At 39.5% G+C, this 22,078-nt stretch overlaps 2 protein-coding genes across 3 annotated transcripts; one reads left to right on the top strand and one right to left on the bottom strand.

Annotated features, from left to right (window-relative positions):
- Positions 1-1,064: 1,064 nt before the first annotated feature.
- Positions 1,065-13,017, top strand: pkmyt1 (protein kinase, membrane associated tyrosine/threonine 1). 2 transcript variants are annotated; one of them, XM_022246495.2, is made up of 16 exons: positions 1,065-1,359; positions 2,985-3,098; positions 3,874-4,015; positions 4,759-4,859; positions 5,121-5,203; positions 6,093-6,218; positions 6,662-6,737; positions 7,860-7,982; positions 8,256-8,347; positions 8,614-8,720; positions 9,738-9,883; positions 10,101-10,266; positions 10,472-10,580; positions 10,948-11,067; positions 11,527-11,653; positions 12,011-13,017. In XM_022246495.2, the coding sequence occupies exons 2-16, from the start codon at positions 2,997-2,999 to the stop codon at positions 12,041-12,043; spliced, it is 1,653 nt and encodes a 550-aa protein (XP_022102187.2). In that variant the 5' UTR covers positions 1,065-1,359; positions 2,985-2,996; the 3' UTR covers positions 12,044-13,017. The 2 variants fall into 2 exon arrangements, with proteins under 2 accessions (XP_022102187.2, XP_022102188.2); XM_022246496.2 differs by having other exon boundaries at positions 1,065-1,386.
- Positions 11,644-21,791, bottom strand: ntan1 (N-terminal asparagine amidase). Its single transcript, XM_022246498.2, has 10 exons — positions 21,630-21,791; positions 19,047-19,149; positions 18,731-18,796; positions 18,309-18,414; positions 17,521-17,594; positions 17,035-17,088; positions 16,840-16,893; positions 16,203-16,303; positions 14,841-14,960; positions 11,644-13,720 (listed from the first exon to the last, which is right to left on the bottom strand). Exons 1-10 carry the CDS (start codon positions 21,714-21,716, stop codon positions 13,553-13,555), a joined length of 933 nt encoding a protein of 310 aa, XP_022102190.2. The 5' UTR covers positions 21,717-21,791; the 3' UTR covers positions 11,644-13,552.
- Between the last annotated feature and the right edge of the window lie 287 nt (positions 21,792-22,078).

The raw sequence follows: 22,078 nt of genomic DNA, 5'->3' as shown, positions 1-22,078 counted from the left end.
CCGGTTGCTCGCCTCTATCACTAACTACACACAACTGCAACTTTTACCAGATTGATATCGTCTTAAAGTTGTCCAAAACGGGAGAAAATTTGTTGATCGGAGCTTTGCTAACAAAAGCTTCCTCCGTGCACGTGGTTTTTGCGCATGCGTAGTTCACAGTTGTCCAACAGTGCTGAATAAAAGTTGCACTAATAATTGTACTGGTAGAGTGTCACTTTTTACCAGAAAACAAACAGTCTTCTATTAATTGTTTTAGATCCCACTAAAGACGTGTCATGGCTAATGTTTTGATGAAGTGCATTAACAACTGAATGAGTGATATCAGTAAGTATAGACTAGGAAAAAAATGTATGTCTGCTTCATCACTGATTAAATGCTATAAGGTTAAAAATGAAGCTGGTACGACTTAACCATCTGTCATTGGCGGGTAATTATCATTATATTTGATCATTCAGTTTGAAGAATATTTGTGTGCAAAAATAAGTTGGTCGTTGAGTTAGTGAGTCTCTTGTGTTGAGAAAATCTTAAAAGCTGCGCAGGTACTAGATGAAAATTGCTGTGGACTGGAGGTAGAGAAAGCAGGGTAAATAGCTTTTTAGCATTGTACAGGCACCATTCAGATTAAAATTAACAATATGAAAATAATTAGAAGGGTAAGGGGGGGTGCAACAGCCAACGTCAGACAAAACTCACTCATGTGTGTGGGCGCAACAGCCAACGTCAGACAAACCTCACTCATGTGTGTGGGCGCAACAGCCAACGTCAGACAAAACTCACTCATGTGTGCTATCCCATTATTTTAAACTTCACTAAATCCATGTATTAGTTTCTTTTAAAATTAATTGCCTTTCAGGTTAGTAAAATTTCATTTTACCCCAGGCAAACTTCAATTCGTATTACTTGTCAGCATCCCCCATAATCCCTGATCCCAGACTTTTCTTAGTCTTTTTCCCCCTTGCATAGTTTAGACTCCAGTAAAAATCCTAACCCTTTATCCTCGATGAGTGTGCACCATAGGTGTGCACGGAATGTTCTTTTATGAAAATTGAGGGCGTCCTATTTCCGGTGACATGGCGCGCGAAATTTATGCTACTTTACTACAACTAGACTACTATCTACTCGAATTTCGCGCCGGTAATACAAACTACAAGCGAGGCCTTCGTCAGAAGTCTGTGGGTGGTTACCTCTACGGTGGTTTGCAGTTCTACTGTGCCTTGATTGTCAACCATTGTCAATATTTCCACACAGCGTAATTTTCTTTCAAAGAATATTGTATAAAGATATCTTTGATGAATGATGTCTCAACGTTTACGTCCTGTTTTGAACACCACGACTTAGTTAAAAGTGAAGAACTGTAACGTAAGTCAACAGTGCATCTCAAAAAAGGTGGGATCGGTTGCGCGGCCTAGCCCTGCGCCTACAATTTTATGTAGGCCCTATATGTTTTATCACATATTGGTATACAGTACATGTACATGCATGGTGAACACTTGGACATGGGTAACGTTAGGCCCTAAACGTTAGTTTGGCAATTTGGGCCAACAGTGCTGGAGTGGAATATGACATGTATGACTAGCTGTATAGGTCCTAGGGCCTCGGCTATAGTGGGTAACCACAGCCCAAGCATGCCTCATGAAATACTTACGAAATTTACAATTCATCATGTTTAGACCTAGTCACTAGCCATGCTAGCAGGACAGCATCACCCTACCCTAGCCATGTTTGCCAGATTAGGGCTAAACTTACTCAAGCCACAATGGAGGTAGGCAGCCTTACATAATGTACACTGTACATGTATATCCATGCTCAAGCTATCTACAGGTCATGTGCCTGGTGCTTTGCTTTTCAAGATTGATGTTTTATATTATGTTGACAATCTGACCTTGGATGGTCACATGGAAGAATTTCTCAGCTCATTCACATGAAATGCAGGAGCCTAACATTAGTATTGGGATTACTACATGTACATGTACATGTAGGTCGGCTAAATAAACATTGTTTTCGAGACCGACATTTGGCAATTGATGATCACGGTATATTGAACAAGTTGAGATTTTATAAGTTTAGTGCTTTTTGTTTATTGAGAAAGTAATATAATGTTAATAGAAGCAGTATTGGACATGGTAAGCCTTAGGTAAGCCCTCATCATTAAAAAAGCCACTTTTAAAGGGTTAGTATTTCTAAAAATAGTACACTTATGCTATTTTTAAGTGCAGATTCTGATAGACAGGGCCAGAATACATAGATATAACAATTTACAGGTCTATCATGTCTGTACCTACCTTAAAACAAAAGATGTGGGCCTCCAAATATGGTCCAAAATTTAGTGTGGGATTCCCGGATCCCAAAAGTGGGCGTGGCACCCAAACTTTGAAGGGCTATAACTTGAAAACCGTTTGAGCTAGGAGGCTCAAACTTGGAATTCTTTCATTTAACATCATAAGGCATCAGAAAAAATCAGGCAAATTGAAGAGGTGTCACTGGGGAGGTTCTGGGGATTTGTGTGAATTGACATGGAATGACTCAAGGGTGTTATTTTTCCCACTTATTTGGCATGACCTATCATGATAAAGACAGCTCTGTTGGAAAAACATTTCTGATTTTGTTTCTGGCTCCAAACTCTTATCACAGAGATTTGCTTCCAATTATAATGCACACATGACATGGTCTACATGTGTTCAAGAACCTACAGGTAGAAGCATGGTTAAAATCCTCTGAAAAACATTACAAAATAGCCAAACTTTAAGAAGTGTCTTTCACTCCACTCTTCCAAGTTGTCACCGTTCGTGATATACTGTCCGGTCTAGGTAAGCTTTGTAAAGACCTCAGTGCTCTGTAAGCATAGACAAGACCATTGAGGAATGTTAAGATAAATACATGTACATGTATCAATTGGTACATATACCTTGAGCTGACAGGAGAAAGTTGATTTGGTCTAAGTAATGCAAACCATCAGAACAATTTTTGCTTTTTTTTTTTGGTAGGCCATTCTCAGAATGCAGTCAGATTTCAACTCTTCATTGAGGGGCAATGGCTTCCGAAGTCCAATGCCGACACCAAAGTTTCTGCAGGAACAAGTAACATTTTCTCAGAAGAAGGTACATAGATGTAATGCATAGTGTCTCTATTAAAATTGCTCATACGTGTTTTGTTGTTTGATAAATTTCTCTTCTAATATATGATTTGGAAAGTTCCAATAACTATAACTCTCAAGATGTACTTTGTGTCGGGAAGATGTTAATTTTAATTACAGGTTTTTGCCCTTACCCAATGTCAGTCTGTAGATAAACACTGTATAATCGGTGCTTTTCCAAGAGCTTCCCCCCAAAATTTACATTCTTACACCCTTGGGACTCGAACCCCTGACGTCCTGCTTCCTAATGCAGATGTCTTAACCACTCAACCACAGAGCTTACCGAGGTCAGCTGGCCAGTCTGAGTCAGATGTGGGTAATTTCAGAAATTAGGGGTCCGTTTTTTTCGTGTCCCTGTCACATCTGATATATGATTTTGTAAGTTCAGAACACATTTTCTAATTTCCAAGAGTGATGAATTAATTCAAATTACCTGCCAAACAAATACATGAAGTAATAGTTTGAGATCAATTCCTGTGATATTTCCATGTCAAACTACGAAGGTCAGATGTAACAGGGACACAAAAATGTCACACTTTTGAAGCCCTAATTTCTGGAATTACCCCAATGTAGCAGCAGGTACCGCAAAATATTTCAAGATAAAATTGGAGAACTTTCAAGATGACCCCTGGAGTGTCAGCATAGAAGTAGTTTTAGTGTTTAAAATAACTGGCACAAACTTTGCAGTTAGTTTGAAAGTTACCAGAACTTCATGCCCCTGCTGTTGTTTCTCTGTTCAGCATCGAGGCCCAACACCTCGTAAGACAGGGCCACCAAGACCACCATTGAAGAGTGTCCCTCCTGTTAGTCGCCTCTTTCCTAACAAGACCAGGGAAGAAGAATCCAGACCAAGAGCAGTTTCCTTCCGGCAATCTGAGCCCTGTATCCTTTGAGTTGGCTTTATTTACAGAAGGCTTTGTATCTATTCATGTTGCAGACTGGAAACCTCGGAACATTTGTGCTGAAGTTACTTTCTGAGACAAAATCACTGTGTGCATCAAATTAGGGCCTGTTTTATAGATGTGAGATGATTCCTATTTGAATAGGATTTCAAGTTTCGTTCTTCCATTTTCTATTATTCCCTCCACTGTCAACAATCAGTTCTGTAGTCATTAAACTTTAAGAGTCTGCATGGAACTGTTTCCGGTATTTACTTCTCAGAGTCAAATATCATACCTGTTTTTGGATTGTCTGGACCCCTTCATGCAAACGTCAATGAACAGATTTTTTCTTAATTTGAAATTTCCAAAATATGCTTCTAATTCTGATGCCTTATTAATTAATGAGATTTTATGATGACAAATCCATTCATTGTTAGAGCAATTGAAGAGGATGTCACTTCTTCAAGGACTGAAAATGAGAAATTTGGGTTATTCAAGGTTATTACGATTCCTAACATTTGGCAAAAAGGCTTTCTTAATCTTGATTATCAATCTCAAAATCCATGTTATCCATCACTTTTTAGTTCAATGTAGGAATTGACAGATGGCTCATTTTCCTTTGGTTTACACAATGAAGCTCTGATCAACAAAAAAGATGACATGATATGTCATGGAGCTGGTGTAATAATCAGGAATTGATTGGTTTGCAATTTAACCTTTATTCCTTGACCTTGACCTGATCAGCTATTTTACAGAGTCCTCATTACAATGAGAAAAGCACAGAGTCCTTTTTCAGGCAGTGCTTTGAAATTGTGCAGAAACTTGGTGAAGGATCCTTTGGCGAAGTAAGTTGGAGGAAGAAAATACAATGGTCAGTAGTTTTGCCTTTCAATACAGAAACTCCGACTAAGTCGGCATTGCGTAACTCGTCGTAATTTCTCGCTCGTCGTGAGTCCCGATAGTGCCAACTTAGCCAGAGTTTACTGTATATCATGGACAGCTGGAGATTACGAGTATGAATTTTGTAAAATTCCTAAAGAGGGCTAATTCTTCAAACCGTTTAAGAGGGAATGATGAAGTTAGTCAGTTCGAACTTATTTTGACAGGTGTACAAAGTGAGATGTAAGGAAGATGGTAAACTTTACGCTGTGAAGAGATCCAGGGAACGATTCAAAGGAGAAGCCGATAAGTAAGTGGTCTACAGAGTAAGCTAGAGATGTTTGTGCTGGAAGAAATGCAATCTAGATAGTGTAAAGAATACTTGTAACCTTCAGCCTCAGGATGTGTAAAATTTAGAGATTCCAAACCATTAACATTTTGTTAGATTTAGAAATCCAGTGAATAATCCTAGGGAAAAAGAATATGCTCTCCGCCTCGAGCAGAAGGACCCTTTCGTCGGTTAAAATGAATCATATTGGTCAGGAATGTTCATTTTGTTGGTGGTGATGTGGCTGTAGCGTGTGCAGGTTGGTGTAGTGGTTCTTTCCTTGCCTTCCACCTCTGTGGTCCGGGGTTCGAATCCCAGCCCGGTCCACACGTGGATTGAGTTTTTAGTTCCTACCTGATTCTGTGAGTTTTACCTAGAACATTCCTCTGGGGTTTTCCTCCCACCTCTAAAACTGTAACTGCTTCTTATTGTCTCCTCTCTACTGGTTTCTTCAGGCTTGCTACACAGTGCCGAGGGCGCTTTTGAGGAATTCTTGGTGTTATTACCAGAAATATATAATAATAATAATAATAATTTCTTAGTCGTTTGCGAACTAGCAAAGTTTAGTTCCAACCAAGGGAGCCTCCACTACTAAGAAATTTGCGCCCTCTCTTGGTCTAGCTCGAGTCTATTGGTCTGAAGAACAAGTGGTAGATTAGTCTGGTGTACAGAACAAACAGAATATGAGTCAAAATGTTGGTGAATAACATCACTCTTAAGTGATAATTGTAGTTCTGCCACCTGTTTTGTGATGGATAGAGCAAGTCACATCTAGGTATCTGTGTACAATGACTCAATTTATGTTTGTCTTTCCTGTGTCTGCCCGTTGGAGTTATCTCATACGTTTTGTGGATGTTTTCTTGATATACAGACGGAGAAAGCTTGAAGAAGTTCATCAGCATGAGACACTGAGCCGACATCCTAATTGTGTGGAGTTCTTCAAAGCATGGGCAGAGAAAGGACACTTGTACATACAAACAGAACTTTGCCAGATGAGGTAAAAGTCAGAAACTGTGTTTTCTTTTGACAGCTCAGAAATTGTTTGAACAACTTTCTTTCATTGTCAAATAAATATTTTTTGTACTCCTGAAGATGAAGATGTGTTGGACTACTTATCCACCAATCCCCTCTCAAACCTCATTTTTCACATTTTCAGTTTCGCTGCCACCCTTCCGTTTTTTTATTTGCAAACTACAAAGAGCTTTAATTTCTAACCTTGTCATTGTTTTTGTGAAATGTTTTTGGAGTGATTAACAAGTTTTTCAGCACAGTGCTACAGTGTGTTATTCTTTGTAATGACCGATTTCCAACTCCAAACGTTTGTCACAGTTTTTCAGCGATGCATTGACAAATACTCCTTGGTGGAAAGAACTGTGTGCAAGGGGAATTCCCTATGTACGTAATCAATCTTAATCTCTTTTGATTGTTTAAATGTACCAGTTTGGAGGAGTATAGCGAGACTCACCATGACATTCCTGAGAGTACAGTCTGGAGTTTTCTGTTGGATTTAATCAAGGTAAGCTAGAAGACAATTACATAAGTTCTATTCCCTAACTCCAATTCCCTGGGTGTTGCTACTGAGAAGTACTCCAAATCTACCACAATCTGAAACTTCATGGAAACAAATTTTGTCCATCAATCCCCTTGTGATATGATTGTAGCTAGCTTGTACTGTCCACAACTTATCAATCTGTCAGCAGATAATTGATTTCAGCAGGTGTAGCTTAATTCTATGCCCTAGGCTCTTGCACTAGGGAACATACTGAACCCAACAAACTCCACCAGGTACACGTACTTGTCTATGTGCTTGTACATGCAGGTCACTGTACCAAACCTGATCAACTCCAACAGAATGAGCCCATTGGAGTTGGAGTGATATGGTATGGATGGGTCTATGCAGTATAGGATGACTTGCACTGAACAGTACCAAACCTGACAAAATCAAGCATAGTCCAACAATTGGTACAGCAAGCCAGACACTGCACACAGTGACCCCTATGAGTTTAAACTCACACAAAATCCAACACCATCACCCTGGGCCTCTGATACCAAGTCCAACACCATCACCCTGGGCCTCTGATACCAAGTCCAACACCATCACCCTGGGCCTCTGATACCAAGTCCAACACCATCACCCTGGGCCTCTGATACCAAGTCCAACACCATCTCCCTGGGCCTCTGATACCAAGTCCAACACCATCTCCCTGGGCCTCTGATACCAAGTCCAACACCATCACCCTGGGCCTCTGATACCAAGTCCAACACCATCACCCTGGGCCTCTGATACCAAGTCCAACACCATCTCCCTGGGCCTCTGATACCAAGTCCAACACCATCTCCCTGGGCCTCTGATACCAAGTCCAACACCATCTCCCTGGGCCTCTGATACCAAGTCCAACACCATCTCCCTGGGCCTCTGATACCAAGTCCAACACCATCTCCCTGGGCCTCTGATACCAAGTCCAACACCATCACCCTGGGCCTCTGATACCAAGTCCAACAAAATTCAACAGGACAATCAGGTATGGTACCAAACCTGCCAAAACCTAGCAAACCGAAACCTGCCGTTGGAGTTTGATGGATATTGGGCAGTTAGTTATTTGTGGATTCGCGCTCAAGTGTCCTCCTTTCCCCACAGGGTGTGAAGCACCTCCATGACCATAACTTACTCCATTTAGACATCAAACCAGAGAACATCTTTGTGTCTATGTATGGAGCTTGTAAGCTGGGAGACTTTGGTCTGACAGTGCAGCTGGGGAAGGTATAGTTGCCATAGAAACAGTTGGATCAGTCAAATCTCAGGTATCACAATCATGGTTTGTTTAGGGGGATACCATCCAATCTAAAATCAAAGCCAATAAACTTTGTCTGTGCGTGAGACATTTAAGTAGGTCTTTAAGTTCCTTTATCAAATTTTAGACAATAGTTTTCACCGATTTTTAAGCAGAATAGTAATTCCTGACATATCACGCGAAAATGAAACCACCCCAAATGTGGATATTAATAACAAGTAATTTTGTATGCTGGATCTCAGAATGATTTGACTGATGCCCAGGAAGGGGATCCACGCTATTTAGCTCCTGAGTTACTTCAAGGCAAGTTTGGCAAGCATGCTGATGTCTTCAGGTAAGCTGGGGTTAAGTGGCTTAGGCAAACTCAACAGATTTGAATTTGTTAAAGTATGTCTTGCGTCACTTATTTGTTGGATGTAACACATCTCCGCATTTATGAAACTGGCGACCTAATCCTTAATCCTAATCAATTGATAAAATAAAAATAATCAAAAGAAACCAATTCCTGTCTGATTTATGAGCTGTGTCGAACCTTAATTTTAGACGTTGGTCTCATACCTTGGTGATGATTAAATATGAAGGTTGTTTATTTCTCGTCAGTATTGGAATCACGATATTGGAGTTGGCCTGTGACCTTGACTTACCTCAGAATGGTCAATTATGGCATCAGCTTAGGAATGGAGACATCCCTTGGGATATCACAAAAGGTAAACTTATGAGTTTGGAGATTTTCAATCATTTCATATCAAAATGTCTTCAACTTGACTTCAAACCCTCAGATATTTTCTATGGAATCTTCCTGATTCTTCCAAAATCTACTACTATATTATATAAACATATCAAAAATATCACTACCGAGGAACGAACTTTATTGAAAAATACAAAAGTGCATCGTCACATTACCGTAATTTTCTATAAGCTACGGCTTACGTTGGTTCTCAGGCTGAGTGAAAAATGTCCCTGTAGCTTATACTCCTGGCGGCTCATACGGGGACATTTGAAGAATAAGTTCAGTCACCTATCTCAGTCTCGCACTCAATAATTTGCTTACACTTGCCAGTCACTGTATTTTTATCACGCCAGATGTCTTGCAAAATTATGACATTCTCTGAGTTTCCAAGGTCTGTACCTCACCAGTCAAGACTGACTGTATACTGTAGCTTTCAGTGATCATGGTGATAATGCAAATCATTTTAAAAAGACATTTCAGTACCATTGTTGCCACGCTCCCACACTTATGTACCTTCATTTGTGCAAAGATTGTACAGATTTGTGCACATTGAGACGAAATTTAATCTAGGGTATTCTGTGCCATAGGCCAGGCTTGTAAGCCCCCTGTAATAGCCCGATTTCAAGTTTTCCTTATTTGTGAGATAACACATTGACACCATGGGGCACCATACATGTGGCAGATTGGGTCAAGGCTCATGGGTCATGCATAGCCTCTTCTGTCCTTTGTATTGTCACATTATAATGAACCTATAGATCAATCACTGTACAAGTGTGTCAATTTTGCTTGTATAGTGTAAAACTCCACTTGCATCTCTGTATGAGGTATGTGCAAAACATTGTGGGCTCGCACATGACATATTTTTCCCTACAGCATCAACAAATCATCTGTCGCTGAAATCGTCGAATAAAGGCTTTATTTATTAGAATTCTACATCAGACCTTTGGGGAATGCTATACTCACATTTCAGTGCTCACCATTCTCTTTCTTCCAGGTCTTTCTCGTAGTTTGAAGGACATTATTATATCTATGATGGATCCTGACTACCATCATAGACCATCTCTTCAAGACTTACTTGATCTTCCGGTCATGAAGTCAGTCATCAGGAGAAATCACATCATGTTCACCTTCAGGAAGGCTGTAAGGACTATCTTAATGGGCAGGGTTTCTGGACTGTCAAATCTTTTATCTTGTACAGGAATTTTTTTTTAAAGATAGCTCCAATGGAGCTGTGTCAATAATGGATGTAATACATTTTTTTAATTAAGCAACTGAATTTTTCCTGAGAAAACTGTGAAATGCTGAGCACTTGTTGGTTTCTCTTTTAGTCCTATTTCCTTCCTTCTTTTTTGGACAGTGGATATCTGTCATAGCCTGTCTGAGTATGGTCCTTGTGCTACTTGCAACATTTGCTCAGATTGTGACACACCCCCTAAGGCTACCAGTGACGCACATGATGAACTCGCCCACAGCACACCACAGACCCCAACGACCATCTGACTGGGATCTCAGCTATTCTGAGGGTAAGGTGTCTGCCTGCAGAGATTACTTTTGTTGTTCATAGACTGGTTGGATGTTTTTTGAGTGGCATTGAGTTCACGTCTTGAATGGCACAGTTTAGGTCGAGTTAGGGTAGTGTCAAAGACACAGTGTATTACACAGGAGCCTAGTTCAACAACCTTTTTGATGACCAACCCTTGCTGTAAGGTCTATTTTATCCGTCAGCAGATGAGTGTTTTGATACGGACGTATCCCAGGGTTCATGTGGACATCCACTCGCTAGTTTGTCATTCTCAAGTGATGAAGAAAAGAGCAAAGTCTTCTCAGAACCTGCCAGGTAAATTCCTACATTGATAAAAACCCCATAAAAATTTCTTGTCAAAACACGACTCAAATTATAACACCGCCTGTCAGATACACCTAAATTCTCTCTCACTTGAAAATCCAAAGTTTACATGTTGTGGGTTGCACAAAATCATGTGTTTCTAAATTGGCCGTGGAAATGGAGGGTGCATATAAATAGTTTTTCCATTTGCCAGTGAAGTTTCTAGCTTATAGTTTCAGAGAAGCTGGTTATTAAGGATTCCAAAGAACTATGAGAAAAAAACCTTCACAAGATAACTTAGATGACAAGCTTTCATTTGTTGCACCATGAGCAATATTAATTTCTGTGTTTAGAGTGACTTTATACCTTATAATTGTAGTGAGCATGTGATATCCATCACTGGTACCCCGCTACTCAACAGAAGTTGTCGTCGGACACCTCTTCAACCAAGAAGCTCCTCACCTATTTGTCATGGGAAGCTCAACAATAGCTTTGAAAAGTAAGATAAAATGTCTATGCTCTAAACAAGCATTTAACCGTACAGCAACCACAGCCCAACTTAAATGTCCACACTGCATGTAGACGAACCCATAGCTATTTCTTTCTTGTTGGGGGGGGATAATTGAAAATGTAATGTTTAAAAATCTGATGACACATTTCAAGCAACGTGGCATTTTTGTCCTTTTATAAATACTCAAATATGTGCAAATAATGCACGAACAGATACCTTTTAAACCCTACATGAATTCACCGGTAAAAGCTTAAAAAGTTTTGATTTTCAGGTGTCTTTCCACGCCTCCCCCTTCCAAAAAAATAGAATGGAATGGGTGTTTTATTTCCGACAGGAGTGGTCTCTAAACAGCTTTCTCTCTAAGACTTTAGGTGGCAATTTAGGGCAGTACGTGTCTTACTATTGCTGTATGTTTGATATGATTTGATCTGATTTAATCTGATCCAGATGGACACCCAACGGCAGTCCCAATGTCAGTGCAGTTCATGATAATGTAGGATCTCCTGTCTGTCAAATCTTTGATGAACCAAAGACACTCAACAAATCAAATCTTGAGCCCAAAAATCTCATGCAGGTACGTTGACAGAATTGTATTTGATCACTTTGGGTCCGTCATTTCCTGAGCAAGAATATCAAATGTATTCCAATACTTTCTTCAAAAGTGAAAAACAAGATGAGTAGATTGACAGATACCTTTTTCAAAACAAGAAATGTTTGTTGATACATTCACATCAACGTAACCATATTCAGTCAGTTCTTTTAAATTTTGATGTAAAGCAGATTGAGCCCAAAGTTTTAAATGAGTATGTTCCATTTGATTGCTCTAGTTGAAATACATGCTATCTCAAAATGTTATGATATCCAATATCTTATTTAAAACCCTCAAACCAGACCAAAACAAATTGGCTTTATCTTTTCCATTTTGTCACAGATCTTTGAGGATACATGTGCAGATGATAACTGACACCAAGACAAGGTGATTTATACATACATGTCTGCAAATCTGCTTATTTTGGGTATCATTTTGGAGTAATTGGACCTTTGGAGAGTGTTGTACAGCATTGTTAAGATGGAATTTAAGAGCTACAATTAATCCTTCACATTTTTAAACATGAATGACACTTAATGATAGACTTCACAAATTTCAAAAAGGACACCAGACTTGATACAAGGTAATACAGTAATGCTAAGCAGGAACCACTCTCAGAACTTTGTCATAGTCAAAATGTAGGAACAAAATAAAAATAAACTGTTTTGCTTGTGAAAACAGTAACGACTGGTCTTATTAGCTGTGATAACCAATCATTCCCAACAATTCAATATCCCTTCTGGCTTCTCTGGGATATCCTTAGATTATGATTTGTATATTTTAGACATTTAACTCATTTTTTAAACCAAGAAATGAGCAGGTCCTAACCAAAAGGAGCTAGAATTCCATTCATTCTGCTATTTCTCAGTTGCAGATCATTAGATAAACAAACTTAGTTTATGACATCACAGAGTTTATGACCTTATATACACTTGTATACCAAATTTCCATGAATTAATTTGTTAAAATCACTCTATGCAAAGCAGCATGAATATGGAAGAGGTTCACTATTAGTGATAGGAACTCATCAATTAATGTGGCATAATATCTAATGGAGAACTTGCGAGAAAAGTATTTCATGGAGAAATGGGCATGATGCTTAAGATTTGTTTGGCACTTTAACAGGTGCAACAGCTACGTTTGGTGTGAAATTGGGGACATTCAAAATGTAGTCCAAGTACTAACTGTAAAAAAAAGGAATTTTGTAAATATCCAAAGATGTATCTTAAAAATAATGCAATTATTGAGAGTAAAGAGTGAACAAGGGAAGAAGAATTGGGAAGTAGTTACACAAACCTTAAAATCGTTAATGAGTGCCTATTAAACACAGAGTTTGGTAAGAGAATCAACTTCATAACCTGTCAAGAATAATCCTTTCCCTTCAACTTTTTTCCACACAACTTTTAAATAAATCTTCCTTTTTGGAATTCTAGGTAAATGAAGGCTGAATACTGTGTCCTATAAAAATCCTACAGCAATCAATTGAAAAATAATGCATTTGTAAACCGAATAAAAATGGCCCACATTTGGTAGAAAATATTTCGTGTAGTTTTCCTAATAATTATACATGTAGTATACTTAATCCAGTTATAAATAAAAATACACACACTTGGATACTTTGGAGTGATTGCTTTCTTAACTTCTGGCATAATCTTTGTCCCTTTGAGAAAAAAATCAATACAACAGTATTATTAAAAAACCTTTCCTTGTGAAGGATCTTAAAAAACTTTGCAGATAACTATTTAGATCTCGTCAAATATATTCTGATTAAACATTTTAATCGTAATTTCATTTATCACGGTCACACAAACATGCAGAACAAACGTATCAAAAGTTACTTTGTGCCAAGACATTTGTGTTTATTATCAACCATCTTCTCAGTGCCTACTGATTGTCTAGTTGCCAGTGTCCATCTTGTCTCATCTTAAAGAAGTGACTTCTTCCTCCAGGAAAGACCATCTCAGATGATGGATTACTCAAGAAGAAAGTAATTGCCGCTCTGACCTGCTGAGCAAAATGCTCGGGTTCAACTGCTGGCGAGGTAGACATGTACTGAGGAATGGAAGACAAAAACAGAACACCATCATGGACAGATGAAGGAAGAACAAGCAGTTTGTACTGCGGTTGATGTGTAAGGCTGTGCCGAATAACCAAATATTCCATCGATCATCCAATTTTTGAATATTATTTTTCAAATTTGAATTTTCGAATGCAAAGTTAATGAAAAAGGAGAATTTTCTTTTGTTTTAAATGAGAAAAAATGCACTGTGGAGGCTTGTTCCGAGTAAATTTTAATGAAAAGCGAAAAAACCTTACAACGATTTGAAAAGTACATTATTCGTTAAAAAATTTAACAGAAATATATACATTTTCAACAGGAAAAGAATTATTTTTTGTCTCTTAAATCTTGCTAAATCGTGGCTGGAGATACTCGTAGACGTGAAAAGCTAATATATTGATTACAATGTACAACTGTGACCGTTGTTTCAACTGATTTTATATATGGTTTGTTCCTCAACAATCTGCCAGTTGGTATGACCGAATATTCTGAAATTTGACCCAATTGAAGGTCAAATATTCAAATAGTGAATTATTCAAATCGACTCAGCCCTATTAATGCAGCGGTAGTTTTCTGAAGGTTTGAACCCAACCAGGTCTTCTTATCTTGAAATATGATAACTGCAATTACCACCTCCATCTCCAGAGATAATTGATAGCTATGTTAATCACTTCAACACTGTCACCTGCCCAAGGATCACTGAAAGTATCCTACATGCCTTGCCCACTGACCAGTAAAAAGACTACTGACACAAACCAGGAATACCTTACTGAAAAATGAATTTAAAAATGTCTGATTAGGTTTACAGTCAACCTCTTTGAACGGTTGACAAGAAAAGCGCATCGCATATCCAGCTGTGTGAGCACTCTTAAGAGATCAACTATTAACAGGAATTGTACACATGATGTGCCCTGTGATGTTTTGCTCAGTGATATGCTCAAGCAAACTAAATAGCCTCGGTTTGCCCTAAAAAGTGGCCATCATAAATAGAGCTTGTAAGCTTTTGAACATGGGAAATCAGTACACAATGTTGTAAACGCTTGCTACATGGTTTCAGGGTTCACAATTCTGACCTACTTCTTGATACAAGCAGTTAAGTGATTTGGGGTTTACCTGTCTAATAGTTTGATCGCTCTGCCTCAAGAAGAGAGCTGCATGTGGAAAGTCATTGGGTGTGTAGCTATAAGGACTGATCCTAAGCCGATGGTCTGTGTGATCATAGATGTTCTTAATCTGCAAAAAATTTAGTTGAAAGGAATAAAGGATAACAGCTGTAGTGATAGAGATTACACTTTCATTACGCTGTACGCAATTTTAAAGTTTGCCTTGAGAAACATTTTGCTGTAAAAGTATCTCTTAACCACTTGGTGCTGAGGTTCCCAGTACTGCAGGCCTTAGGTTAACATGGGGTGCCTAAACTCAGACAAAGGAGCTGGGTCTTGTAACAAAAGACCGTACTCAGAACAAAAGACTGGTGCTGGGGTTCCCAGTACCGCAGGCCTTAGGTTTACATGGGGTGCCTAAACTCAGACAAAGGAGCTGGGTCTTGTAACAAAAGACCGTACTCAGAACAAAAGACTGGTGCTGGGGTTCCCAGTACCGCAGGCCTTAGGTTTACATGGGGTGCCTAAACTCAGACAAAGGAGCTGGGTCTTGTAACAAAAGACCGTACTCAGAACAAAAGACTGGTGCTGGGGTTCCCAGTACCGCAGGCCTTAGGTTTACATGGGGTGCCTAAACTCAGACAAAGGAGCTGGGTCTTGTAACAAAAGACCGTACTCAGAACAAAAGACTGGTGCTGGGGTTCCCAGTACCGCAGGCCTTAGGTTTACATGGGGTGCCTAAACTCAGACAAAGGAGCTGGGTCTTGTAACAAAAGACCGTACTCAGAACGAAAGACTGAGCTGCTGGGAATTGCCAACATTTTTTCAGTTGTCAATAGCGGAGGAAATCTGTCATTGTTTTGAAACAGTATACCATTATTTGTCGCATTCAGTGCGAGCGGATTACCACCGGGGACAAACGTGCTCCAGCGCCCAAGCGATGAGCAATACAATACCGCTGCATGCTAATCTGGCCGCATTTGAAAAGACGCCAGCAGTGCACTGGGCCAGTTTCAGGAACAAAGGAAATTACGCAACACTGTACAATCTGGGCTCTTTTTATAAGGCGGCAGGCCCGGCTGAAATACTTGGGCCTCAATAGATGTTGCATGTCAGATTAGAGTAGCCACCAGCCATTCGTGTGGGTGTAAACGTCCAGTAAGTGAAGTTATGAATTTTTGAAGAATTTTGAAAACAAAAAAATCTTGAAAATCCCTCGAGAACTCGTCACGCAACTTCAATTTAGACCCACAGCATATGGTTAAAAAGGTTTTGCTGTATCATCAACAATCTGGAAAATAAAAAACTACTCACTGATCAGGGTAAACTGAAAACTAAGTTTCTTATGAAAGATACTAGGTTTGGAACTCACGTCTTTGTCACCTATAAAATGCCTGAGACTTCGGACAGGCTTGTCTGGCCCTTTGTAGGCAAATGATGCTGGGAAAATTTCCCCTGTCTTGACAGACACACCTGTCAAGGGAAAAGAAAAGAGTGGACAATTATGACAAATTTGTCAGTCAATGAGGACATACATTTATTATTCTGTTCTGAAGATTTCTCACAGGGCACCCCTATTTGGCATTAAAAGCATGCAAGGCTGAAGAAACCTATGAAGAAAAGACAATGAAAAATGTTCATTTGGCGTAGGTGGGATTCAAACCTGGGGCACAAGTAGAGAAGACCAGTCTGCCAATTTGGTACTTGTTTCATTATGGGCAATTCCATGTGAAAATGGACACTTTGTCACCCAGTTAACAGCCTCATTTTTAATGCTAATTCTCAGAATAAAGAAGTTTCACAAGAAATGACAGTGGAATTCAAGGAAATGGTACTAATTTTTTTCTTCAGTTTTTCATACTTAAAATTACCCATTATGTTGGTAAAAATGTGACCAAATACCCACTTCTGCTTAGAAATGTCCTTATTCTGTTGTATGAAGTGACTGACAAGAACACAGACATATTTCACCATATTTCACCAAAAAAAGTGTGTGGTTGAACACTCACCTAGGCCACAAATAGCTGGGTAATTCTCTCCATTTTTTGTAACATTGTTCAAATCTGAAATGAGGAAAATGGAACGCACTAGTAAGTCATACAAGTTGATCAACTCTTGGAAATCAACTATCTAGCTCTTTTCACAGCCCAAAACCACTTCCCAGAAAAGCATGTATACATTGTACATGAATCACGGTACATTACCAGAGATGCATGCTGTCAGCAAAAACACATCCACAGAGAGTTTATGAAATTCACCTAAAAAGGGGAAAATGTGGAAAGAATTCAAAGAGATTTTAAAGAAAGCAAAGAATTTCAGTGTGATTGAATAAAATCACATCAGTTATGAAATGTTTAACTCAGGCTGGAGCTGCTAATCAATAAGAAAACAAAGACTATATTGGAATTTCAAGCAAAGAGCTAGGAAGTATGGTCAAACGAATAGAATTACGCAGCAAGCCTATCCAACAGTAGCTACAATCAGCGATTGGCAGCAACAAGATGCAGACAATCAGCATATGACTTTTGTACATTAAAAATCCAAGTTAACGCATTAAGATATTGCCTTTCTGTTAGCTTCTGTTTCTTTGAGGTAAACCTTTTCACAACATATCACTCATAAAATAATCAGGGATACATAGAATGTTGGGATGGCTTCTGGCTTGAGGCTAGTATCTTTAATACACTCACTCAGTAATTTTCTTGATAGTTTTTCTGATGATCCATCATCATCCTTAAAGCCACCAACAATGTGAAGCTCCAGGCTGAAACATAAAATGGGACTCATAATCAACTTTTGAGCTTTCAATGGAGGGTGTAGTTTCAATTAAAAATTCCATCCTGTGGAAATGGAAGTTACCTGCTTAAATAATATTTTGACAGATTCATCTCAAAATCTAACAACTTAAAAACTTGTACTTAACCCTGAAACCAAAACTCACTTAAGACTTGAACTCAGATAAAAGGTTAGACTTGACAACCAGGCTGACCCACACTGTCCATCAGAGAGTCAAGGCTCGATACAGGGTATTTGTGATTCAGACTCAGATCAAAGGTTAGACTCCAACACCAGGCTTTCCCTCATCAAGACTCAATACAGGGTATTTGTGATTTAGACTCAGATCAAAGGTTAGACTCCAACACCAGGCTTTCCCTCATCAAGACTCAATACAGGGTATTTGTGATTTAGACTCAGATCAAAGGTTAGACTCCAACACCAGGCTTTCCCTCATCAAGACTCAATACAGGGTATTTGTGATTTAGACTTAGATCAAAGGTTAGACTCCAACACTAGGCTTTCCCTCACCATACATCAGAGAGTCAAGACTCAATACAGGGTATTTGTGACTCAGATCAAAGGTTAGACTCCAACACTAGGCTTTCCCTCACCATACATCAGAGAGTCAAGACTCAATACAGGGTATTTGTGATTTAGACTCAGATCACAAGTTAGACTCCACCACCAGGCTTTCCCTTACCGTCCATCAATGTCTTGACTGAGTTCCCTCACTTTATCCACCAGATCTTGAACTCCTTGCGTTGTTCCACAACTGTCAAAGTGACACAGCCCTGTAGCACCACTTCCTGTCAATTAAATCCACATCTAAGTTCATAATCCAGTCATAAGTTGTTTCCAAAGTGGTTTTAACCACCTCAATGACACACAGCTGAGAAACATTCTTATCAGTTGAAAATCTTGTCATCTCACACAACACTGTGTTTTCATTTCTGAAATACAATTTTTAATGATAAAATTTTCTAAACAGCATTGCTCACTTAGTGATGCACTCTTATTCCGGTAAGTAAAATAAGTAAAATTGATAAGTAAAAAAGTGTGACAAATGCTCTGTAACCAAAGACACTTCAGAAATCTTTTCAAGACAACACTGATTCAGTGTACCTGAGTGTCTCAAGACAGCTATATGACACGTTGTTGCATCATCAGAACCAAGTGTGTTTATCACATCTGGAAAAAAAACAAAAAAACAATATGCAAACACATGAAAATGAATGCAACCAAAGAGATCACATGTGGGGCAGTTTCTTAGATGAATCTTTTGTAACACATGAATAGAATGATTAACATTTGCCTACGGGAAAAAACTGAACATTTTTATCCATTACGTTTCTTGGCTAAAAAAATGCATCTCATTTGGAATTAAGTTTACCAAAAAAGGACAAAGCATTTTGACTTTTGAATATTCATCTAGCCTCACCATCATGCACCGTGGTCACAGCCAATTCTCTCTGGTCAACATAAAGCAAGCTTGGTGGGAGACAGCTACGCACTGGCTGACTTCTAAGCAACTTACTGGAATCCTACTGATTGTAATCAGACAGTGTAAATTAGTAACTAGTCTGCAGAAGTAATATGCCATTGGAATTGAAAAGAATGCAATTACTGTCAGATTTGTACCAGACTTCATTTTAGTCCTAGCAATTTCGACTAAATGAAGTGTCTTTTATCATAGAGTCCAAGTTACTTACACTAATCACAATGTAGTTTTTTTATTTGCTGTGCCAACATGGTGCAGCCATTGTAGTTTTTTATAGGCCTACCTGACATGCATTACTGATGTCCTAACACATGAACATGTGTGAAGCAAGATACATGTATGGATGAAGAGCAGCCCTCACACCTCTGTGTAGGTCATTGTTTGATCAGAATTTCAGGAATTCTTTTATACAGACATCTAGGAGGATGTGTCAGGTAACAATACTCTAGGGAGTATATAGGAATTGGACATGTAGGGGGATACCCCTCCATCCCATATCTTGCTGGGTATATGTCTTATGGTCATTTCTGATGATTTAATGAAAATAAGACATAAGTGTACTTTGATAGGAGTGTAGATATCACTCATTTTCTCTAGCAGTGGTTTACTAGCCATCAAAAAGTGATGTCCTAAAAGTCGAATTTACCAGAATATTAATGCATTTATTTACTTAGCAAACACTTAAGCCTAGGCCCTAGAATTTTTCAAACCAGTCTCATGGTTTGCTGCACTGGATGTTAGCGATGTCCTCATATAGAACTCTTCCCCATACTTTTCTTGTGTAGGACCTAGGCTCCTACAGTTTTCCAACACAGGTCTGCCAACTGGTAACTCTCCACAAGCCTATTTACAACAGATACTTGAACTCAGCTCTCTGTCTATTGACCATTCCCACAGCACAGCCTCACCTGACATATTTCAAGAACTCTAAGTCACTACTCCGTCATACTCCATGTGACTTGAGAAGACAAGGTTTACATAACATTGAAATGCTATGGGGTTTTGGAATTGAATATTTATGGTGAAATGGTTCACAGATGTCAGAAAGCAATTAAATCAAATTTTCCCCTGTCAACAAACCTGCTTAATCTATACCTCCTAAAACCCGGGATAACAAAGTTTCATAGCATGAGACTGAGTATTTTTGAAAAAAAATGAGATTTTTACTCACCAATTTCTCGCTTCCACCCGTTGACTGTCGCTCCGTTCATGCCATTCATGTTTATCAGACTGTTCATGTGTCAAGCCCACCAATTATGATGCTTGCTTTGCATCTTGGCTCAACCATTTTCGATGGCGGGGGATAACATCATACATGGCGCAGCACATGTTGCGTGCCTCGCCCGATGTGTGTTTGCAGGTCATGGCAGCAGCCAGGATGGTCCCACAATGAAAATAATACAAGATGTTATCCCCGCCATGAAAATGGTCGAGCCAAGATGTGGAACAAGCTTGGTCATTGGTGGGTTTGATGAATGTGCAGTCTGGTAAACACAAACGGCATGAACTGAGCAACAGTCAATGGGCAGAAGCGAGACATTGATAAGCAAAATCTCATTTTTTTCAAAAATACTCCATCTCATGCTCTGAAACTTTGTTATCCCGCTCTTTAGGAGGTACAATTAAGCAGGTTTGCTGACAGGGGAAAATTTGATTTCATAGCTTTCTTACATCTGTGAACCATTTCACCACAAAAATTTGATTCCAAAACTCCATAGGGGTGCAATGCCCAATTCAAGGGAAATTCTTCGGTAGGCCGAGGTGCTCAAAAAGTATCCGTACAGTTTATGTGAAAAAGAAGAGATTGTGTGGCACAAGAATTTGTGGGATTGTGAAAGACTGGCCCAGAATGAACTCCCTAGATTCAAGGACTCCCATCCCAGGGCAAAGCATTGAAAAATGCCACTGAAAAATTGTCCCAAGAGCCTGAAAAGGTGGAGGGATGTCATTTGAAAAATGGCCGCTGACAGACTTGGGAACACTCACTTTTTGGGAGGTGAGTTTGTTTTGGGCGGATAATTAAAAATTTCATTGGTTAATCTACTAAAAATTGTAAATCAATCGAGAGCTGAATGACCCCAGAACACTTTGTTTTTATCTGAGAGGCCAGAGGGACTTCGGCTGCCTGCACCGGGGCTGCAAACGTGGTCAATTTCACATTGTCTTCAATGGGGCTTCAATTAGTTCAGTGCACCAATAGCATTACGACGCCATTATCTTCTCTAAGTCACACCATGGAGGTCTTTTCCTACCTCCATGATCACACAGAGTATGACCATGGAGGAAGGAGGGGAGGAGTGTAGCCCCACTAGTGTGGCACGGACTCTCACTCGACTCCCGATCCATCCTTAAGGATTAAAGATGGATCGGGAGTGAGAGTCCGTGCCACACTAGTGGGGTTAGACGGAGTAGTATCACTGGCAGGTGAGACTCGGACTGTGCTGTGGCAATGGTCAGTCAATGGCAGGAACTGTTACTCAGAATACCAGCGGGGGTTTGAAATCCAAACGGTTTTATACTCACTCCATACTTTAAGTAGATAACCTCCTCTAAATCTTCAACTCCACATTGGGCGCAAAGACGAGAACCGTCACAGTAATTAAGCGGCATTTTGAAAGCGGAATTAAAGCCGTCTAATACAGTCTACATGTATACGCGCCCAGACCTCATATCCACCAGTAAAGTTTACATTCAGAGCGCCCTCTGTTGATCTATCAATCAGTTCCGTATCACATAATCAGCATAGCAAATAGGTTGTCGTCTGCCGTGAAGCTGCTTGGTGTGGACCACGACCAAAATTTATTGGCGGTCATTCTTTTTTCGGGACAGGCGAGCCAAAGGGAAAATCAATGTAGAGGATTTTTATACTTTGTATTAACAACCCAAACTACCCCTAGAACCAGGGCTAAACCCACGCCAAGACACCCTTTTTTACTTTTTTTTTTTTGGAGGGGGCTGGAATATCTGGGAGA

The sequence above is a fragment of the Acanthaster planci genome, linkage group LG09, assembly GCF_054643075.1.
Source record: "Acanthaster planci isolate LZ-2023a linkage group LG09, COTS_SCS, whole genome shotgun sequence".
NCBI lineage: Eukaryota > Metazoa > Echinodermata > Asteroidea > Valvatida > Acanthasteridae > Acanthaster > Acanthaster planci.
The sequence above is the reverse complement of the archived record's forward strand: the minus strand, read 5'-3'. Positions and strand labels throughout refer to the sequence as shown.